Source organism: Nycticebus coucang, chromosome 8, assembly GCF_027406575.1.
Source record: "Nycticebus coucang isolate mNycCou1 chromosome 8, mNycCou1.pri, whole genome shotgun sequence".
NCBI classification, from domain to species: domain Eukaryota; kingdom Metazoa; phylum Chordata; class Mammalia; order Primates; family Lorisidae; genus Nycticebus; species Nycticebus coucang.
In genome coordinates, this window is record NC_069787.1 from 56,586,986 (window position 1) to 56,606,008 (window position 19,023).

The following is a 19,023-nucleotide window of genomic DNA, read 5'->3' on the forward strand; positions in this document are numbered from 1 at the left end:
TTACAGAAGATGTTTGGGACTGTGAACTCTAATCCGAATTCCTTTTTTCTTTGGGTAGTCTTCCAAGAACTGAAGAATATAAGAACAGTTGCAAGGAGAAATCTCAAATGTGTTCTTAATAAGAGAGGAAGTAAAAGTCTGTATGAGAAGGATATGCCCTCTGCTAAAAGCAATATTCTGGAGCCCCATTGCAACACACCCCTAACAGCACAAAATTTGATTAAGGAGGGTCTTACTTGTTATCTAGTCAGGGAGCCCAGTTACTGGAAGTGTCAGTAGAAAACCACATTTAATACTATATATAATTTTTAACTTACAAAGATAAAGTAGAAAAAGCATTAGGATTTGGAATCATACTATCCTCCTTGGTAATCACCTTAGCCTACTTATTAAGCTTTACTGATACTCTGCTTATTTATCTGTAAAATGGGAATAAGCAATAGATTGAACTTCCAGAGTTCAATTAAGTATGTAGGTCACCTAGCATAGTGCCTGGTACGTCGTATGTGTCAATGAATGTTAATTCTTCTCTTGCTCATCCTCTCACTTGTAGTACAACAAAATCAGAGGTAATATACAATACATGTGAATGAATAAATTAGGAAAGAAATTCCAGTGTGTACAAGAGAAACCAAGCCATAACATATGCATGTATATGTGTTTCTCAAGGGTCTTCTTGAGACTCCTCCTTTCTTTATATAACCACATCTTAATGATTTAAATTTACATATTTATTAATTAACTTGTTATTGAGCATATATTCTGTGTCAAGTTCTATGGTGCAAGTAGGGGCAGAGGGCAATTATGAACAGGGGGAAGTAGAGATATAAAGATATTGGTACAAAAGACAGGGTACCTTTAAGTTCAAAAAACAAGAAACGTCATGTAAACAATTTGTTGCTGCTTGTATGTGGTAACATGGTAGACACAATGAGTTGTGTAGAAGTCACAGAGCTCTATCAGTTAGCCAGTCTTATAAGCTTTCCATTACTTTTTAATATGTATATCTCCTTGGATTCTGGCTTGTCCATATTTGAACACTGGCTCTAGTTAGCAGCATGATCTTAGGCAAGTCACTTTACCATTTAAGGCACTTGTCCACTTGTAATTTAAAAACAGTAATCTCTCCCTATAAATATTTTAAAAGATAATATATATGAAAAATTCTAACATAGTCAACCATAAGAGTTACCTAATTCATCATCACTTTTCAAAGGAAACAGAATATTGGACTGGTGATGGTGTGAGGGGGAAGACTGATGAGTTCTGGGGCCATTATATTTCTTGATACCAAATCTAGCAAAAAGTTAAGAGAAGTTGTAGCCTAATGACTGAGATGAATGGTGAAGATTGTTTCTTGATTTTAATCCTCTATGCTATTGCCATCCCCATTGCCAGAGATAATCAAGAAGCATGAGTCAACAGGTGGCATAGCGAATGGCCTAGCAAGGTAATACAGGTTCATGTTTTTTCTTCCTAATAGATGGACAATTGAAGAAACTTATTTTTTCTTTGTTTTTTTTTTAAATTTGATTTCAGTGACAAGATGTTCCCAGCCTTTGGGTTTGGCGCCAGGATACCCCCAGAGTACACGGTGAGCATCTGGAGATGGGACCTTCTTTCATTTTGCTGCGGTTTGGTTTCCTTCACAGGAGTCTCCTCTGTTGATTCTCAAAACTATTATGTTAGTAGGTTCCAAAGAAGCAGAAATGGTCTTCAGAACCAGCAAGATGAACTCCTCAGAGTCTGTCTCTTAATGAAACTCAATCAGTATTCTAGATTGGTCTTCTCAAAGGTCCAGATAAAGACTTCCATTGTTCATCTTCTTATAGATGTGGTCATAGACTGAGAAAGCATTCAGGCAATTGATCTCCCAGAACGTATCCATCCATATCTCCCCTAGGAAACAGAGTCAATATAAATCCTATTGACAATGCCAACCATGTCAGTCCAAAATGATGATGTCTCAAACTCCCTCATGCAAGCCATGTACAGGAGACACAAGTCCTGAAGAAAGAACCATTATGGCTTAGAGAATTGAAGCTGAAAAGTTCTTATGAAGATATCATAATCCTATTTGTTTTTGATAATAATTTCTCATGACAGAAAGAAAGCAAAGATTTCTTTGTAGAGAAATTTGCACTGTAATGGAGTGCAAATTTGCACTGAGGCACTCTACTGTGGTATACCAGATGCTTCTGGGGAATACTCTCCACAGAAAACTCAGCTTCCCCAGGTGTGTGCAGAGCTTGGAGAGATGGCAGGGTCCCTGCCACAGCTTCTACCTCACTAATGCCTCTAAGGCTTAAGCTAATTGCAAGCAGCACTGTCCATTCATGAAGGTCTCTTTTACTGATTATGTCTGAGCTCTAGGTCAGGAGGCAGATGCTGACATTTGCTCCCTTACCAGAGCTATCAGATAAAGGGCCCTCCCCTTCTATGTCCTTTTTGTAAAAGGGAGTCAGTCTCTCTGTTAAGGGAGTCAGTCTCTAGGGAGTCAGTCTCTCTGTTACTGACAGGTGAGCAGTTCATGGAATGCCGTATCTCCCTGACCTGTTTGCCTTTTTGTTTGCCTTGTATTCCACACTGCCCTTCCTGCTGGGCATGGCTACAGAATTCTAGAAGCATTTGTTAGAAATAGAACATGTAGGGAGAAAGAATGTAGAACAGGAGCTATCTACTGGTGTCCTGTGGACATTATTCAGGCTATAAATATGTTATATTTGACAGATTTCTTTAAGCATTAGGCAATTTTATGTAAAATATCAGATTTCTGGCTACTCTTGAAAAACTGAAAGCCTGGTAACACTAAGATTAAAAGACAACCTATGCAAAGAGCTGAGGAGATACAGTCCGGTTCAGATGTGGTATCAGTTCCAGAATGTGGGCAGGTGGGTGCCTACTTTCTTCATAGACCTACTGAACCGCAAGACTGGAATGTACCCCAGCAACTTGAGTGGGATGCTTGAGTATCCCCACAGATGGCCTTCCAGCCTCAGCATGACTCAACAGGGCTGAGGACAGGACTGGGACACCTTGTTCCCATCCTTCCATTTCTCATTTGTGACCTCTTCCTGGTCATGAAGTAACTGATCCCTCTTGCTGCTTTCTGAAGTTCTCATGTTCTCTTGATCCCCTAGTTCCATCTTATCTGTCAGCTAACTTACTCTTCCTACTGTCCCAGTAGATAGCTCGCATATTTCCTCCACTTCTGGTCCCTAAAAGCCATCCAAACACCCATTTTCTGTGCCTGATTTCCCCTGCACCCGAGACCAGCACTGATGGTCTGAGCAGCTCAGATTCCCCCATCCACACACACAGAGTTTGCAAGGTCACTGCAGTTTACTTTTTAGGACAAAATCTCAGAATATGCATTGAAACTGAACTGTGAACACGTTTGTCTTCATTTGCACTCCCCAGGAACAGACACTGAGAATAAAATTTAAAGACCAGTAATTTATTTGAGAGATGAAGGAAACTTCAACAGAGAGAGGAGAAATGGAAGGAAGTCAGTACTGGGTGTATCATCAATCTAGTTGCCACTGTGGCAACTGGAGCTTAATCCTTCTGGGGAACCCTAAGACACCATAAGCAACACACATAGACCCCCAGGGATAAAGGAGCTGGGGTATTTATACATCTTCTCCTGTCAATTACTGATTCAGGGCTGTGTGCAGAGCTTGGAGAGATGGCAGGGTCACCTAAGGAACATTCTCCAAACACTTTCACTCAGTCACTTAGGAGAAAAGCAAGCTCTGAAGACCAGAGAAAAACTTAAGATCAATTAAGCAGATAAGATGGCTGGAAGTCAGCTGACTTGCCTGGAAATGCTAAGGGCAAGAAAATATGAGATAGGCACCAACAACCTCGCCTATGACCTCCCACTGAGAAAGGAGATGTCCTTTAACACAGTGACCCATTTTATAGCCACTCAAATGAGTCAGAGCTCAGAAATATCCTTTGAAATAGAATTCTCCGTAATATTCCAAATGATTCAATAAAAAATGTTCAGATGCCAGAGCATCCCTCTTATTTTATTAGGTTTTTGAAAGGAAAAATGTAAACAATATGTTATTTGACCTTGTGGATAGGTTCTGCCAAGTAGAAGGATTGATGTTGGAAGATTACAAGGTATAGTACTTTATTACTTTTCCGAAAATGGAGTGTGGTCTATTTTACCTATATAGGTGTGAAAATTCTCCTACCCTGTAGCTCTGCATATGATGTTAGAATGATTCTTAAATGTCAACAGCTTAACTGGAGCCTTTATAACCATCACCTTGGGTTACTGACTTATCTTTTTTTTAATCCCTGAGTCTAAATAGAGCTCAGCCAAATCTAAGCCTCCAGTCTGTGGCCAGTTCAATCTAGAAGCTATTTGGTGTTACATTTTTCAAAAATCTCGTCTTGAATTTTTAAAATATGCTTTATTGTCCCCTCCTGCTAGGGTTTTATCTGATTCTAGAAAATCTTCCTGTCACCTCAACTCCACAGGGAGCTTAGAATTCACCCTTCATCTTAGATTGATTGTGTGAAGGCTTAAAATGGCTCCTGCTGCTTAACACATAATAAATGTAATGGGCGTTTGTTTGCAAACTCTAACCCCCAGTGCCACCTTACTAGATTAAAGCTGTAATTCTCCTCTTTCCTGTCTTTATGTTTTAATTGATGTCTAGGTCTCTCATGACTTTGCAATCAACTTTAATGAAGACAACCCAGAATGTGCAGGTAAGTCACAGTGTATAAAAAACCCAGTGTCTCACAGCCCTTTCCATTTGCACCTTTCCCATTTGAATTTCTCTCGAATGATGTGGCAGGCCAGTTATGGCTGTTCAGAGCACAGAAGTAGGCTTTCTGGATCCAAATAAACTGCTCCACTCCACAGAAAACAGAGACAAACAAGGACATGCCCACAGGAAGAAAAACACAAGTATAATTGGGGAGCTGGGGAGCAGAGGGGAGAAGGGGGAGGGTGAGTCCATCAACCATTTTACCCATTCGTCACACATTTGGTGAGCATTTGCCATGGTACCTCACACTGCCTCAGGCTCTTTTAGGGAATACAAAAATGACTCGGTGACCATGTTATGATTCCTACCCACAAGGAGGGTAACATCTGGAGAGATGGCAGTGAGAACGCACAACTCGTATAGGAGCCCAGGTGGAGAGACTAGAGTCAGCAATGTGATGGTGTAGAAACTAGAGGAGCATTAAAGCCCACTTGCCTAGTGACTGAGGACAGATGTGGGATGAAATCCTGAGCTTATGACTCACTTGCTGTGTGACCTGGAATAGATAAGATCTTTTCACCTCTTAAGCCTTTGTTTCTTTACCTATTTCACTGTACTATGAAGATGTAATGAAATCTTACATGTAAAGTGGGACATTAGGGAAAAGTTTGTGGAAATGCTGCTTTTGACACAAGCCATTACAGAGGAGAATGATTTCCGTGAGGGAGGAGGCAACAATGATAGCAATGTGGTATTCCTTTTTAGCTGAAGAACATAAATGTGATGTTGATAAGAACTATTTGGAGAAAAGTAATGCTGTGTTTTTATGTGTGTTTTGACTATAAATATATTTGGAGGGACTGTGGAACTATTAATCTTTGTATCTCACCTTAGGAATTCAAGGAGTTGTGGAAGCCTATCAGAGCTGTCTTCCGAAACTTCAGCTGTACGGTCCCACCAACATCGCCCCCATCATTCAGAAGGTTGCCAAGTCAGCATCGGAGGAGACTAACACCAAGGAGGCCTCGGTAAGGGGAGGGTGATTTACCTGTTGTTAGGAAGTTACCCTTCTTCATCTGGATATCACCCATAAAGCCCATCCCACTCTGACAATTCCATCATTTCTACCTGTGTGAATTTGGACAAATGACTTAGCCTCCTATCCTCAGTCTGCTCATCTGAAAAATGGGCATAATCAAACCCATCTCTAATGGGCTGAGATGGACACATATCAAATGTCCACCACATTCAACAGTGGAAGCTGCTATATTCACTGAAGTTTGTCACACCTAGTTCTATTCCTAGAGGGGAAAAAAAAAAAACAAAAAAAAACCTCCATCAGGATATAAGCTTGCTTTCCAATGTACCCATACTACAGACAGAAGTGAAACCCCATGGAAGTGAAACAATGGATGATTTTGCCCCCTGGTGGTAAAGCACCACAGCACAAAACATCACAGCAAAGATTTGTTTAACATTCTATGGGTTTTCTTAAATGCAAACCAAGGCCAAACAAGGTTTGAGTTTTCCATATGATATTTTAGAAGGAAACATATTATCATGATAACTTCTCCATGTATAATTTTAATGATATCAATATATTTATTTTTAAGATTTATGATTTTTTTTCAGATTTAGTAGAACATTACTAACATCTGAAATTCTCTCTAATTTTATTATGGATCTCAGCATACTGAGTTTTTACTACTGCCTCATCTTCTTATATCACCTCTTCTAGCCTTCTTACACAGTATCCATGTCCTCAGCCTTCTGTCATGTTAGAATGGGCGAGGGACCACGCTCCTACCTAATATAAAGCCTCTTCTTCTGCACATGGAAGCTCATCCCCTCTCAGTTATCCAAGGATTTTGACTCAGCCATTATATGCTCACTCTTTTTCCTTATCACCTATTATCATCTATTTTTTTCTCTTTCTACTTCTCCTTCTACTAAAGACTCATTGCCATTAGCAAGTAAGTATTCTTGCTACTAGGAAAACTCATTCGTAAATAGCAAGTAATTATTCTATAGTACTTCTTGTTTAAGTTAAAATCTCTCCCTTGGCGCCATTGTAAATCTCTCCCTTGACCCCTTTAGCTACTGTCCCTATGTTTTCTCTCTATTGATCTATGCATCACACAAAACCAGATTGTTCTTTTAAAAATACAATTACATTATGTCACTCTTTTGCTCTAAATCCTCCAATACTTCTCATCATGCTTAACATAAGATGTAAATTACTAATATGGGCTAGAGGCACTATATGACCTACTCCCTGCCCACCTGTCTGATCTTTACTCCTATTACTCTCTCTTTTGCTCCCTAGATTCCGGTTACACTGACCCTCTTGCTGTTTTTTAAATACACCAAACATATTCCCACCTCCAGGCCTTTTCACTTGCTGCTCCTGTCAGGGTTTCTCTCACCCCAAACCTCCACATGATGCACTATCTGATTGCCTGAAGATCTCTGCTCAACTATCAACTCCTCTAAAAGTTCTCCCTGGTTACCTTGCCTAAAATAGCCAATTCGTCTACCCCCATCATCTCTCAGCTTCACTTTTCTTAGCACTTACTGCCACCTGAAATACTTTAGATGCGTTTGCCTACTTGTATATTTTGTGTGTCCTCTACTTTCATATGAAAGCTCAACAATGAGAAGACCTTGTTCATTAGTATATCCTCAGTATACAAAACAATGCCTCACACGGCATATGCTCAATAAATAACTTACTCGAAGAATGAATATGAAACCACTCCCAAAATTACTTTTCATATATACCTAATGATAGGTACCTCAAATTTTCTTGTGTAAAATTGGTGTGTATCTTAAATGTTGTCTATCTTATATGCCAGGATGGTGTTCCTGTTTTACTTATAACTGAAGTCTCTCTTACTTGAAAAGATCAGAGTTCCCAAGGACGCTAGACGGAACGACAATCACCCCATCCCTGTGGTTCAGTCTATTTCTGTTTCCTGCATCTCAGTAACATCTTCAGCAACTCCAGGGTTGGGTCATTTAGTGACAGAGCACATCCCTACAACAGAATGGGGATAGTTTCTAGCAAAATTTTATTTTAGACTAATAATTTTAAATTGTCGTTTTATTTACATAGTTGACCACAGTTTGAATCTCCTACTCAACATCCATCAGCTGTCCATGAAAAACAAATGTGCCTGATTTGTGTGGCATCTTGTCACACCCTCTGCTCATTGCATCATCTTCCTGAAACCACTAACCAGTGGTCTGACCACAAAGAGGCTTGGAGACACTTCATAGTCAACTGCTGACTTCTAGAGGACTAACAATGTGTTTCCTTAGATAGTAAGTTCAGAATAGTGATTGACCATGGGCATGTTGGCCTTTAAACTGAGAAGATCCACTCTATAATCTGAGATTCCATCCGGTAGAGATGCTGGAAGCTTGATGCTGCCCAAGTCTGCCTCAGGCATCGGAGTAAAATCATGCCTCCTCTCTGCTCATCTTTTCTTTTCTCTTGAAAAGCTGCCAGCACTTCTTAGCATTGCAGAACAACACTCCACCAGCGAGTGGACTCTGCAAACCTTCTTCTAATGTGTCTTCCTGCTACCACACTGGCCTTGCGCAAATTTGAACTCTCACAGGTGCAAGATAAGGGTTGGGAAGGATCAGTGTTTTTATTTTTTAGTTGTTTTTCTTTTTAAACACTATAACCCATTCTTCAAACAATAACTTGCTTAGAAACCCAACATACAAAATAGATTTTTTTTTAAATACCCACCACACTATGATTTCCTCAAGGGCCCACCTCCTCGTGAATCATAGGCAGTCTCCTTTCAGACGTGGCATCTACCCTGGCCTTCTACAGTGCACAGTGGGGAGGGTGACTTGTGATTCTGGTGTCTTCTCTACCTTCCCTCCTTCCCCAAACTACCAGCATTGCCTCCTTCTGCCCGAGAGCAATGGGGCATTCTACTGAATTCCCAGGACAGCTTCCCTGTCAACACACAGGACTCAAGATGCATAGGAAAGGATGGAAAACTCGATATAAATTTGGAAATTAGGGACTAGGTGAGTGGCTAAACAATGGACATGGGACAGAATTAGTCTTCACATTGAGCTGTATGGAAAGCCTTCAGAACATGTGGCTGTCTTCATCATACTGTGGATTTCAGTTATCTCCACTTCATTTTTTTTTTTTTTGTTTAAAATCATTTCTAAGGCTTACAGAGAAAAGAGGAAACCATTCAGCATTGCCAGCCTATTGTCAAGCTTAAGTGTAAGATTCTTAAAACCAGATGTTTTCAAAATGTAGCTCTTCTATGCAGTCTTTCTCTTTTGAAATATGACCACTTGGAATGGCTTGATCTTCCCACCTTTATTCCCTGTGAATGTCGGGCAAATTTCAGGGATGATACTGAAAGTTCTTCTGAGTTTAGCTAGAGCTCAGTAATTTTCTCTCCTGTCTTACCAGTAAGGACCATCATGTGCTTCCCATGATGACTAACAGCAGTGATGACCTTCGATGGGTCTTCCTTCTCCAGACCCCAAAGCACTTCCTGAGCCTTCCTTGTACTTCTGAGTGTAGAGTCTCTCCTCCAATCCCATCTCTAATGAGTGCCCTCAAGCCTCTCTAGGTGGAAAGGGGCCAGGCAGGCTGCAGGCCAGGAGCCAGAACTTACAGCAGGAAGCCAAGGAGCACTGCAGCCTTCTGCATGTGTTCTGGCGAAGGTCACTACCTTCTTGGCCCATGGCTTTCAGAAAAAGAAATCACAACTATGATCCTCTTTCAGCATGGCTTAGACTGGTGCCTTCCAGTAAAAATATAATGCAAGTTATGTATATGATTTAAAATTCCTTAGTAACTGCATTTTTAATAGTAAAAGCAAACGGGTAGATCAATTTTCATAATATATTAAACCCAATATGGCCCACATGTTGTCATTTTACCATGTACTTCATACAAAAAAATTATTAATGACATAGATTATATTTGTGTGTGTGTGCTAAGTCCTCAAAATCTATGTGTATTTTACCTTACAGCATCTTAATTTGGATGCTAAGTTATCATCACGAATACTTAATATTTATTTTGATTTTGTAAAGTAATAGTTTAAAAAGTATATTCACATACATATGTTGTTCCAGACCTACTTAAAAGGTTTCCAATAACTGAATTGGGTATCCATTTTTAAAGTTAAGTTAATTAAAATTAAATAAAATTAAAAATTCATTTCCTCACTTGTTTTCTACACCTTTAAGACCTCAATAGTCTCATGGAGCTAGTGGCTATTGTATTAGACAGCACAGCTTCAGACTTTGAAATATCTTTAAGCTGAAGGGGATCATAAAAAATGATCTAGCTCCACCCCTCATTTAGGAAATTAGGAAGCTGGGACCCAGAGGAGTGCAGACATTTTTTCAGGGTTTCGCAGAATGAGGCTGGGAAGCCAGTCCTCCTTGCTGTCCAGCTGCTGCTGCTTCTAAAACACTGCACTTGCCAACTGTCAGTAGGGTGATTATTATAATTAAGCTGTCATTACTGTGCCTACCTTTAAGCTCCATTCAACATAACCTTAAGCTTTTAGAACTATCAGCACAGGCACTCAAAAAAATGTCTGTCATCACCACTGCTTTGGTCAATATGTGGTCAAGCCACCCAGATGCTAACTGGTATCATATTATTCTTGTCTCTCCCACCTCTATGTCTCCTGTCATCACCTCTGATGGCCTCTGATGGCAGCAATATTTCATCCTGCTGATCCTGACAGATGGTGTCATCACAGACATGGCGGACACCCGGGAGGCCATTGTCCATGCTTCCCACCTCCCCATGTCGGTCATCATCGTGGGAGTGGGGAACGCTGACTTCAGTGACATGCAGATGCTGGATGGTGATGACGGGATTCTGAGGTCACCCAAAGGAGAGCCTGTCCTTCGAGATATCGTGCAGTTCGTGCCCTTCAGGAACTTCAAACACGTATGCATTTACATCTCAGGGCACTTCCAGTGGGAGAACAGAACCAAAGCATGCTCATCTATCTCATTTGTCCACCAGTATTTGTAGCGATCTTCCATTCTTGAAGCAATACCACCTCCATTCCTGGGCCAGGCCCTCTCCCATAGCAATGACATGTAGAGCTCGACTCTTTGGAGAAAGAAGTGTAAATGGAGTTATAGATGAGGAGGCATGCCAAAATTGTGCTATACTACATTTTATGGATACTTGCTGTCATCCATATAATTTAGTGCCACTCACAGTTGGGCATCTTGTTTCCTGCCCAAGTGTGCCTGGCCAAAGTAGCAAGGAGAAGCTGAAATTCACCCTTGGTTCTGCTTGTCAAACCACATAACCCTAGCAGAAGAAAAGCATATTTTCAAAATGATAGAAATCTATAATGAATCCTCTGTAAATATAGCAGCATCAAAGATTTGACTCATTCATGAGAAAGATGACAAAGCTAGCTCCAAGGAGACAGTTAAATATGGTCAGTGAGGAAGAACAGCTAGAATAACATGTCTAAGATAGATTCAGAACAGTTAGTGATCATCAGGGTAAAAAAGAAAAATTCATAATATTTGAATTACCTTCTCTACTGAACAGAAATCATTTGCCTCCTATCAGTTTTCTATAAATTAACAATGGCCTTTATAGTCTTAGGCTCTTACCAAAAAGAAACAGTAAGTCAATCAGCATTGCATTCCTTGGTGGCCTTGAAATAGGCCCATTAGACAATTCTCTAGCATGACATAGAAATGGTACTCAGGAATAATCTTTCCGTATTTCCAAATTTTGGATAATTAGTAAGACCCCGGAAGAAGGAATACCTTTAAAATTTCCACCAAACCCTGTACCTGTTATGGAGCTACAGTCACCCACAAGGACACCTTCTGTAATTCATGAAAGGCTTCCTCAGTTCTAGTGATGGCCCTGAAGACTTTCAGAGCTCCCCAACTGTGTCTGGGAGTCTTTGAGGGTAACGTGTATTCATAGACAGTCTTCTGTGTTCTTTTGTTTTGCACCCCTAATGAAAGCTGCCCAAGAGTAGAGAATTTCTCCAGCCCCTGCTGAGGAAATAACCCACTGAGGCTTTGCCCTCTGGTCTGCTATTGGTGTCAACAATGCTGCTTCCAGGGGCTGGTGAATAAACTTGAGCTGCCCTCACAGAAGGAAATCTCCAGAATCTTCAGCATCCTGAGCCGCTCTGCAGTCTTTGGAAAAGAAGAGAATCCTCTCCTTCCTACGCTGCAGAGTGGCCTCTGTCACTTGAGCCATTAAAGCAGGGAAGTCTATGTGCCCACATCTCAAGGATCCCTACTAGACGTTTCCACTGCCCACCTCTCTTCATGGGGCTCAAGTTAACTCTTCAGACCAAGGAGAGGAAGGGACAGGTGGCATGCCATGCCATCCACACCAAACTTCCTTCTTGATGCTTACTTTGTAAAACTATTCAGAAACTCTTGCTCAAATGAATACCAATGTTCTTCACAGACAGCTTATTAGATATGCCCCCAATATATCTGAATCCCAGTTTGGTCTCACACTGGGACCCCAACTACCCTGTGCAAAGTAATTATAAGGGGTGGAAAGGTGAATTGGGTATTATAACAAACAAGACCCACCCCTATACTTACTTTCCTATAGTCCTGGTTTCAGTGCCAGTGTCAGAGCCTTTAGCATGTGCTCTCAAAAATTGCTGTTTGATCTTATGCCTTCTTTGGACAGGCTTTAAAATGAACATTTAGTTATATCAGCAGCACAGCAGACTCAGCTGAACCCTACAGTTTATGACCTGCCCAGACCTTAGGCAGCAGTTCTCAACCTGTGGTTGGTGACCCCTTTGTAACAATGAAAATACATTGCAGCATTAGGAAGGTTGAGAACAACTGTTCTAGGGTATCTTGAGTGATGAGGTATTATTCATAACTATATGGCCACACAATTACCATTCTACTTTTAAGGAGGGCTGCAGTGTACCTAAAATCATTAAAGGATCAGAAAATCAGCCCCAGGATACAGAGTGGAGTGCAGAGAGAGTTTCCAATAGCAGCAGCAGGAGCAGCCCATTTCCCCAACAAGCTCTCAGGGCAATACATGCAGGTAAGGAATAATTGTGTTGTCATATCCCATCTTCAGTTTTCCCAATGAGGAAATTTTCAAATAAAAGCATTCATTAAGGGCAGCGCCTGTGGCTTAAAGGAGTAGGGCACCGGCCCCATATGCCAAAGGTGTCGGGTTCAAACCCAGCCCCATCCAAAAACTGCAGGAAAAAAAAAAGCATTCATTAAATAAAAGAATCTGGTGGTACCCATAGCTCAGTGGGTGGGGTGCCAGCCACATACGCTAAGGCTGAAGGGTTCAAATTCTGCCTGGGCCAGCTAAAACAGCAATGACAACTGCCACACACACACACACACACACACACACACACACACACACACACACAAATAGCTGGGCATTGTGGCAGGCACCTGTAGTCCCAGCTACTTAGGAGGCTGAGGCAAGAGAATCACTTAAGCCGAAGAGTTTGAGGTTGCTGTAAGCTGTGATGCCACAGTACTCTACCCAGGGCAACAGCTTGAGACTCTGTCTCAAAATAAATAAATAAATAAATAAGTAAAATAAAATAAAATAAAATAAAAAATAACAGAATCTGACCAAGGCCTCAATTCAACTGTGTATGGACAACAAGATATATAGTTAAAAAGAAGTATTATTCTTTATAAGCAAGCTAAATTTGCTCCAATTATGTTCATCAGTGAAGCTACATACCTCCCACAGTGTCCAGGTTAGGGGGGAAGGGTGTTCTTCCAGATGTTTTTGTCCTCCTCTATTTTGTCAGCCAGGCAAAAGAGGTAGCCACACCATTAACCCTCACCCATAACTTTGCCTAAGTGAAGACTGATCAAAAAGTTCCCTCCCTAGGAGATTCATGAACTTCCTCAAACTACCCTCTCTCTGCCCCCGACTCCACGCACATGTGCACTGATACAGTACCACTGAACCGTGAAAGGTTCTAACCTCTATCCCTAAGCCTTTTCCTCTTCCTAAGCATACATGGAGTCCCTGTTCTGTGCAAAGTACATGCTAGACACAAGGACCACAATGAGCTGATAAAGCCATGAATCCAAGCTCCAAGGAAATTACTGGAGAATTACATAATTAGGACAAAGGTATCAACAAAAAAATCCTATTCTAAGCAACCTGTGGGTAGTGGAGAAGAACTGAAATGTTGCTATAGTACTTCAGAGCAGACAGAAGCAGCCATGGGGAAAGGATTGAAGAAGGACTGAGCTTGGTGAGCCGGGAGTTGAGGGTCATCAGCAACAAGGGGAGTGCCCTAAGCAGGAGAAGGAGGTCATTGCCTCTCAAGCTCTGTGTCACACAGAGTCTCCCACTGCTCTGCCAGTGACCAAGGCAGAATCCCAGGATCAAATCCACCCATCTTACTTCTTGGGTTTTGAATTAGATTTTGAAAACCATTTCATTATTCAAACTAATCTACTCTGAATTCAATAGTTGTAAATAAAAGGGAAGGTGAATAACTCATACCATTTTATATAAGCCATTAACCCATAAACTACCTCTCTTTATCCACCCTGCATGTTAACTGAGAGCTTTAAAGTATGCAAGGCACAGGCTCTGCTTTAGTCCATTTTCTGCTGCTATAACAGAATAACAGATTGGGTAATTTACAAAGAACATAAGTTTGTTTGGCTCATGGTTCTAGAGACTGGAAAGTCCAAGAGCATAACACCAGCCTCTGTAGATGATGAGGGATCCCATGGAGGAAGGGCAGGAGACAGAAGTAAACATGCAACAAAAAGAGAGAGAGAAAAAGCCTGAGGAGTATATTCCCTTTTATAGCAACCTGCTCTTCTGATAACTAACCCAGTCCCTGAAATGACCCTTATTGGGGCCTATCTCTCAATGCTGTCACATTGGGGATCCAGTTTCCAGCACATGAATTTAGGGAACACATTTAGGCCATAGCAAGCACTAAATGATGTGTCTCTAGGCAGTTTATTTAACCTCTCCATGCCAATAAGGCAAATGATACATGCATTGGAACATTAAAGTGGAATCTATACATATAAAATTTGGTACAGTGCCTACTCCACTGGATAGTTAATAAATGCAGTTTTAGTTACTGTTAATACTAGCTGATTTCATATTTTTTTGCCTTTCCCCAGCCAATTAATGTCCTTAAAGCCTTGTTTGCTTTCCAACAACACAGATATGCAAAGAAATGGTGGAATCACTTAGGAACTGTGCTATTCAATATGTGACTAGCTACATGTGACTAGCTACATGTGACTAGCTACATGTGACTATTTAAATTAAATTTATTAAAATAAGCTAACATTTAAAACTCACTTCCTGCATCACACTAGCCTCATTTCAGGGGCTCAATAGTTGCATGTGGCTAGTGACTTCCACATTAGCACAATATAGAATATCTTCATCATTTGCAGAAATTTCTAGTTGACAGCCCTGTTTAGGTTGTCAACTAGCCATGTTCTGGCTTCATGTAACAGTAGATCCATCTTACAATGGGTTACATAAGTGGTTCTTAATTAGGGGTGGCATTTTTCCCCTGGAGATATTTGGCAATTCCTGGAGACACTTTCATTGATGACAAATGTGGCACATACTTGCATCTAATGGGTAGAGCCAAGGATGCTGCTGATAAACATCCCACAATGCATAGAAAAGTCCCCCACACACACACACAAAATTATCCAGCCTCAAATGCTAATAGCGCCAAGGTTGAGAACATTTGGATTATTCAAATAGGAATGTATTTTTCTTATGCAGCTAGAAGTTAGAGGCTGGTGGTTGCTGCATCTGTGATTCAGTAGTGTCAGGGCCAGCACTGTGTGATTCCCCTAACTGTTCCTACATAATGATAAAATGACTATCATAGCTTCAGTATTTAGTTCAAGAAAGAAAGAAAGGGAAAAGAAAAACAGAGCCAACTACACAGTCCCTATAACCAGGAAAGAAACGCTTTCTGAACACCATCCCCCAAAAAACTTCCATTTATATTTCAAAGGATTAAATTGGCTCCATGGCCATCCCTATATGCAAGGGGGGCTGGGAAATCAAGTATTTGATTTTCTAAACTTTATATAAGAAATGACCATGCAGAAAAGGGTGAAAATGATTTTTGTATCTACCCCAGTGTACACATGGACCATGGTCTAACACACAACCCTGAGCAGTTATTTATAAAAATAAAAGGGGCAAGGGCATTTGGCAGGATCTCACTTAATGTGCACAATGTGAGGGTGTCAGCATGCCCCCTGGGTGAAGGGGTCAGCTACAACTTGAACTTTACCTTAGAAATGAAAACAGTGTAACCTAAAAATTTGTACCCTCATATTAATCTAAAATTTAAAAAATAAATTAATTAATTAAAATAAAGAAATAAGGCTGGGTGTGGTGGCTCATGCCTGTAATCCTCGCACTCTGGGAGGCCAAGGCAGGTGGATTGCTTGAACTCATGAGTTTGAGACTAGACTGAGTGAAAGCAAGACCCCATCTCTACTAAAATAGAAAAAAAATTAAGGCAAGAGGATCTCTTGACCCCAAGAGTTGGAGGCTGTGAGCTGTGATTCCAAAGCGCTCTACCCAGAGCAACAACTTGAAACTCTGTCTTGAAAAAATAAATAAATAAATAAATAAATAAAATAGAAGGGCTTCTGTGTATCCCAAACATCCAGCATGCTATGGCATCTTTAAAATGTGAGGGATCACTTTAGAAAAACTCTGAAATCTGAAAAACAATGTTTCAAGTTGTTTAAAGATATATGTCTCATTTTTAGACTCTGAGATAGAATGAATCCTTATTCTTTTCTATTTCACCTTGGAGAACATTAGGACTTAGGAAAATTGAATAGTTGAGTGGCAAGCTACATAGAAAAGAAAGAACTAGAAAGCAGGTCACCTGGCATTGAGTCCAGCCCTCTTTTCTTTGAAATCTTAGCTTGTTAACTAATCAGTCTTCCTCAAGTTTTCAAATTCCTCAACAATAGCCAATGATGAGGCTCAAGAAGTTGAAGTTACTTGCCCAGGACTTATGCAGTTAGTACTAAATGCTAGAGCCAGGAGTCAAATCCAGCTGTGTGCGAGATCAACCTCAACCTTTCTTGACTGTAGAGTTGATCACCATAGAGCACATGGTTCTGTGCCTCTGCCCCCAAGTAATGTGGCATATCCATAATGCTGGTAGACTAGAGGCTAAATTAATTATAGTCGTATTGACAACTCCCCATCACCTGGCCTCAAATTCATTTTCCAACTGAATGCCCAACAAAACCTGCATCTGCCCCCACACATGCACATACACATTTCCTTCAGACTCATCAGATGACTTATTGTCCCTAGAAGGATCAAATGCCATTTTCCCAACCCCTTGTCTATGTTTTTAAAATATGCCCAGCTTAGATGCCACCTCCTCTACATTTTAAATATATATCAGTTTAAATGTCACCTTCTTTTATAAGCCTCCGTGATAACTTTGTTTCCTATACACTGGTCACAGTGTTCATGACTCTCTACATCAGTACTTCTCAAATTTTAATATGCATAAGAATCATCAAGGCATCATATTAAAATGCAGATTCTGATTCAGTAGCTCTGGGTTGGGTCTGAGAGTCTATATTGCTAATAAGTACCCATGTGATGTGAAGCTCCTAGTCTGTAGCATGTACCAGGTTTACCTCATAGTAGGTTAATATTGGCCATGCAGGGCTCCCCTCACCTAATTACAACCTTCCTGATGGCAAGAGCCATAGACCCATAAAACCTAGTTTAGTGCCTGGAACATAAATAAGTGTCTAAAACTATATGCAAATTAGAAACAAAATTGCAGGACAACCCACTCTGCCATCAACTTTTACCCATCTTAAGATGTGAATAGTTTTATATATTGAGACAGGCATAAATAATGTAAAGATAAAATCAAAGGTCCATTTTCCACCATCTGATAACTCTTGCTTGAAGTAACCCCTCAACGAATAATGAATGAGACTTAGCTTCTCAGAGACCTTAAATCCTTAAGGCAGAATTTGGATCAGATTCCTTTGACTGGGAGCCAGAGTCATGGTGATTTCTTCTTTCCTGCAGGCATCTCCAGCTGCTCTGGCAAAGAGTGTGTTGGCTGAAGTCCCAAACCAAGTCGTGGACTATTACAATGGCAAAGGGATTAAACCAAAATGTTCATCAGAAATGTATGAGTCTTCCAGGACACTAGCTCCATGAACTCCACACACTTTTATGAAGATCTGAAATACTATTCCTGCTAATATTTAATACTTCTACTACTCCCATATTTAAAAAAAATACACATTTAAAAATAGCACGTTTTGGTGATTTTTAACTAACTGACAATTTTTTTTGCATGTGTAGCCCCAGGGCCTGGATCTGTTAAGCCCTTATATTGTTAAAGACTTTTTACAAAGAGATGCAAATAATAACTTACTCTTTACATTGCAGCATGTCGCCTTGAAATAAAATGGTATCTGTATCCGTTTTTTATACAGGTTTGTTGAAATTTTGCTAAATTTCTTATTATCTTTACACTGTAAAGCATTTTGAAACATTTATTGAACGTTGATAGCCAAAACATATTTGGTTTTATCTGCTACAGGAAGAGAGACTTTTCAAAATGGCAGATGCATGGACTGTATTTTGCATGTTAAAAATAAAAAAAAAGAAACCCACACTGTTTTTGCAGTTATTATCTATAATTCCTCCCTGCTAAGACTGGTCTCTTTACTAAAGAAGAGGTTTATTCACTTAGAGGTCATCTTTTTGAAATAGGTCTGGGGCACGTAACCCAGCACCTCTCAGACTTTACTGTGCACAAAAATCACCTGAAAGTCTTATTAAAATTCAGATTTTGATGTGGTGGGTCTATGTGGGGCCTAAGATTTTACTAATGAGGTCCCAAGTGATGCTAATTCATGCTTTATACTGCACTAAGAGTGGGGAGGTTCTAACTTCAGAGTTTCATAATAGAGACCATCTGAAACAGGGCAGTTCCTACTCTGCTTGAGAATGGCATCTCTTCCCTGCCAGTAGCATAAAGGTCCTGCCTGTCTCAGAGGTGAGAGTAGAAAGTAATGAGACTGATTCCAGAAGCTGCACACCCCAAATCAGTCTCACTGCTTTATAATCACACCTCTTCCTTAAGATGAGGGAGTGCTCACCCTGGCTGGCCCCTGCCCTCTTAGAGGTGGCATCACAGACCATCACATGGTTGGTTCCATCTTTTGTAAACCACAAAGAATAGCCTCAAAGAGTCTT

At 40.5% G+C, this 19,023-nt stretch overlaps 1 protein-coding gene across 2 annotated transcripts in view; it reads left to right on the top strand.

The window, feature by feature from the left end:
* CPNE4 (copine 4) overlaps window positions 1-18,437 on the top strand; it is a 521,673-nt gene extending 503,236 nt beyond the window's left edge. For both annotated transcript variants that reach the window (XM_053600167.1, XM_053600168.1), the window contains 5 exons: window positions 1,540-1,594; window positions 4,677-4,728; window positions 5,625-5,758; window positions 10,453-10,689; window positions 17,842-18,437. In XM_053600167.1, coding sequence (XP_053456142.1) covers window positions 1,540-1,594; window positions 4,677-4,728; window positions 5,625-5,758; window positions 10,453-10,689; window positions 17,842-17,976 — 613 coding nt within the window. In that variant the 3' untranslated portion in view covers window positions 17,977-18,437. The remainder of the gene's footprint in view (window positions 1-1,539; window positions 1,595-4,676; window positions 4,729-5,624; window positions 5,759-10,452; window positions 10,690-17,841) is intronic.
* Window positions 18,438-19,023: the final 586 nt, after the last annotated feature.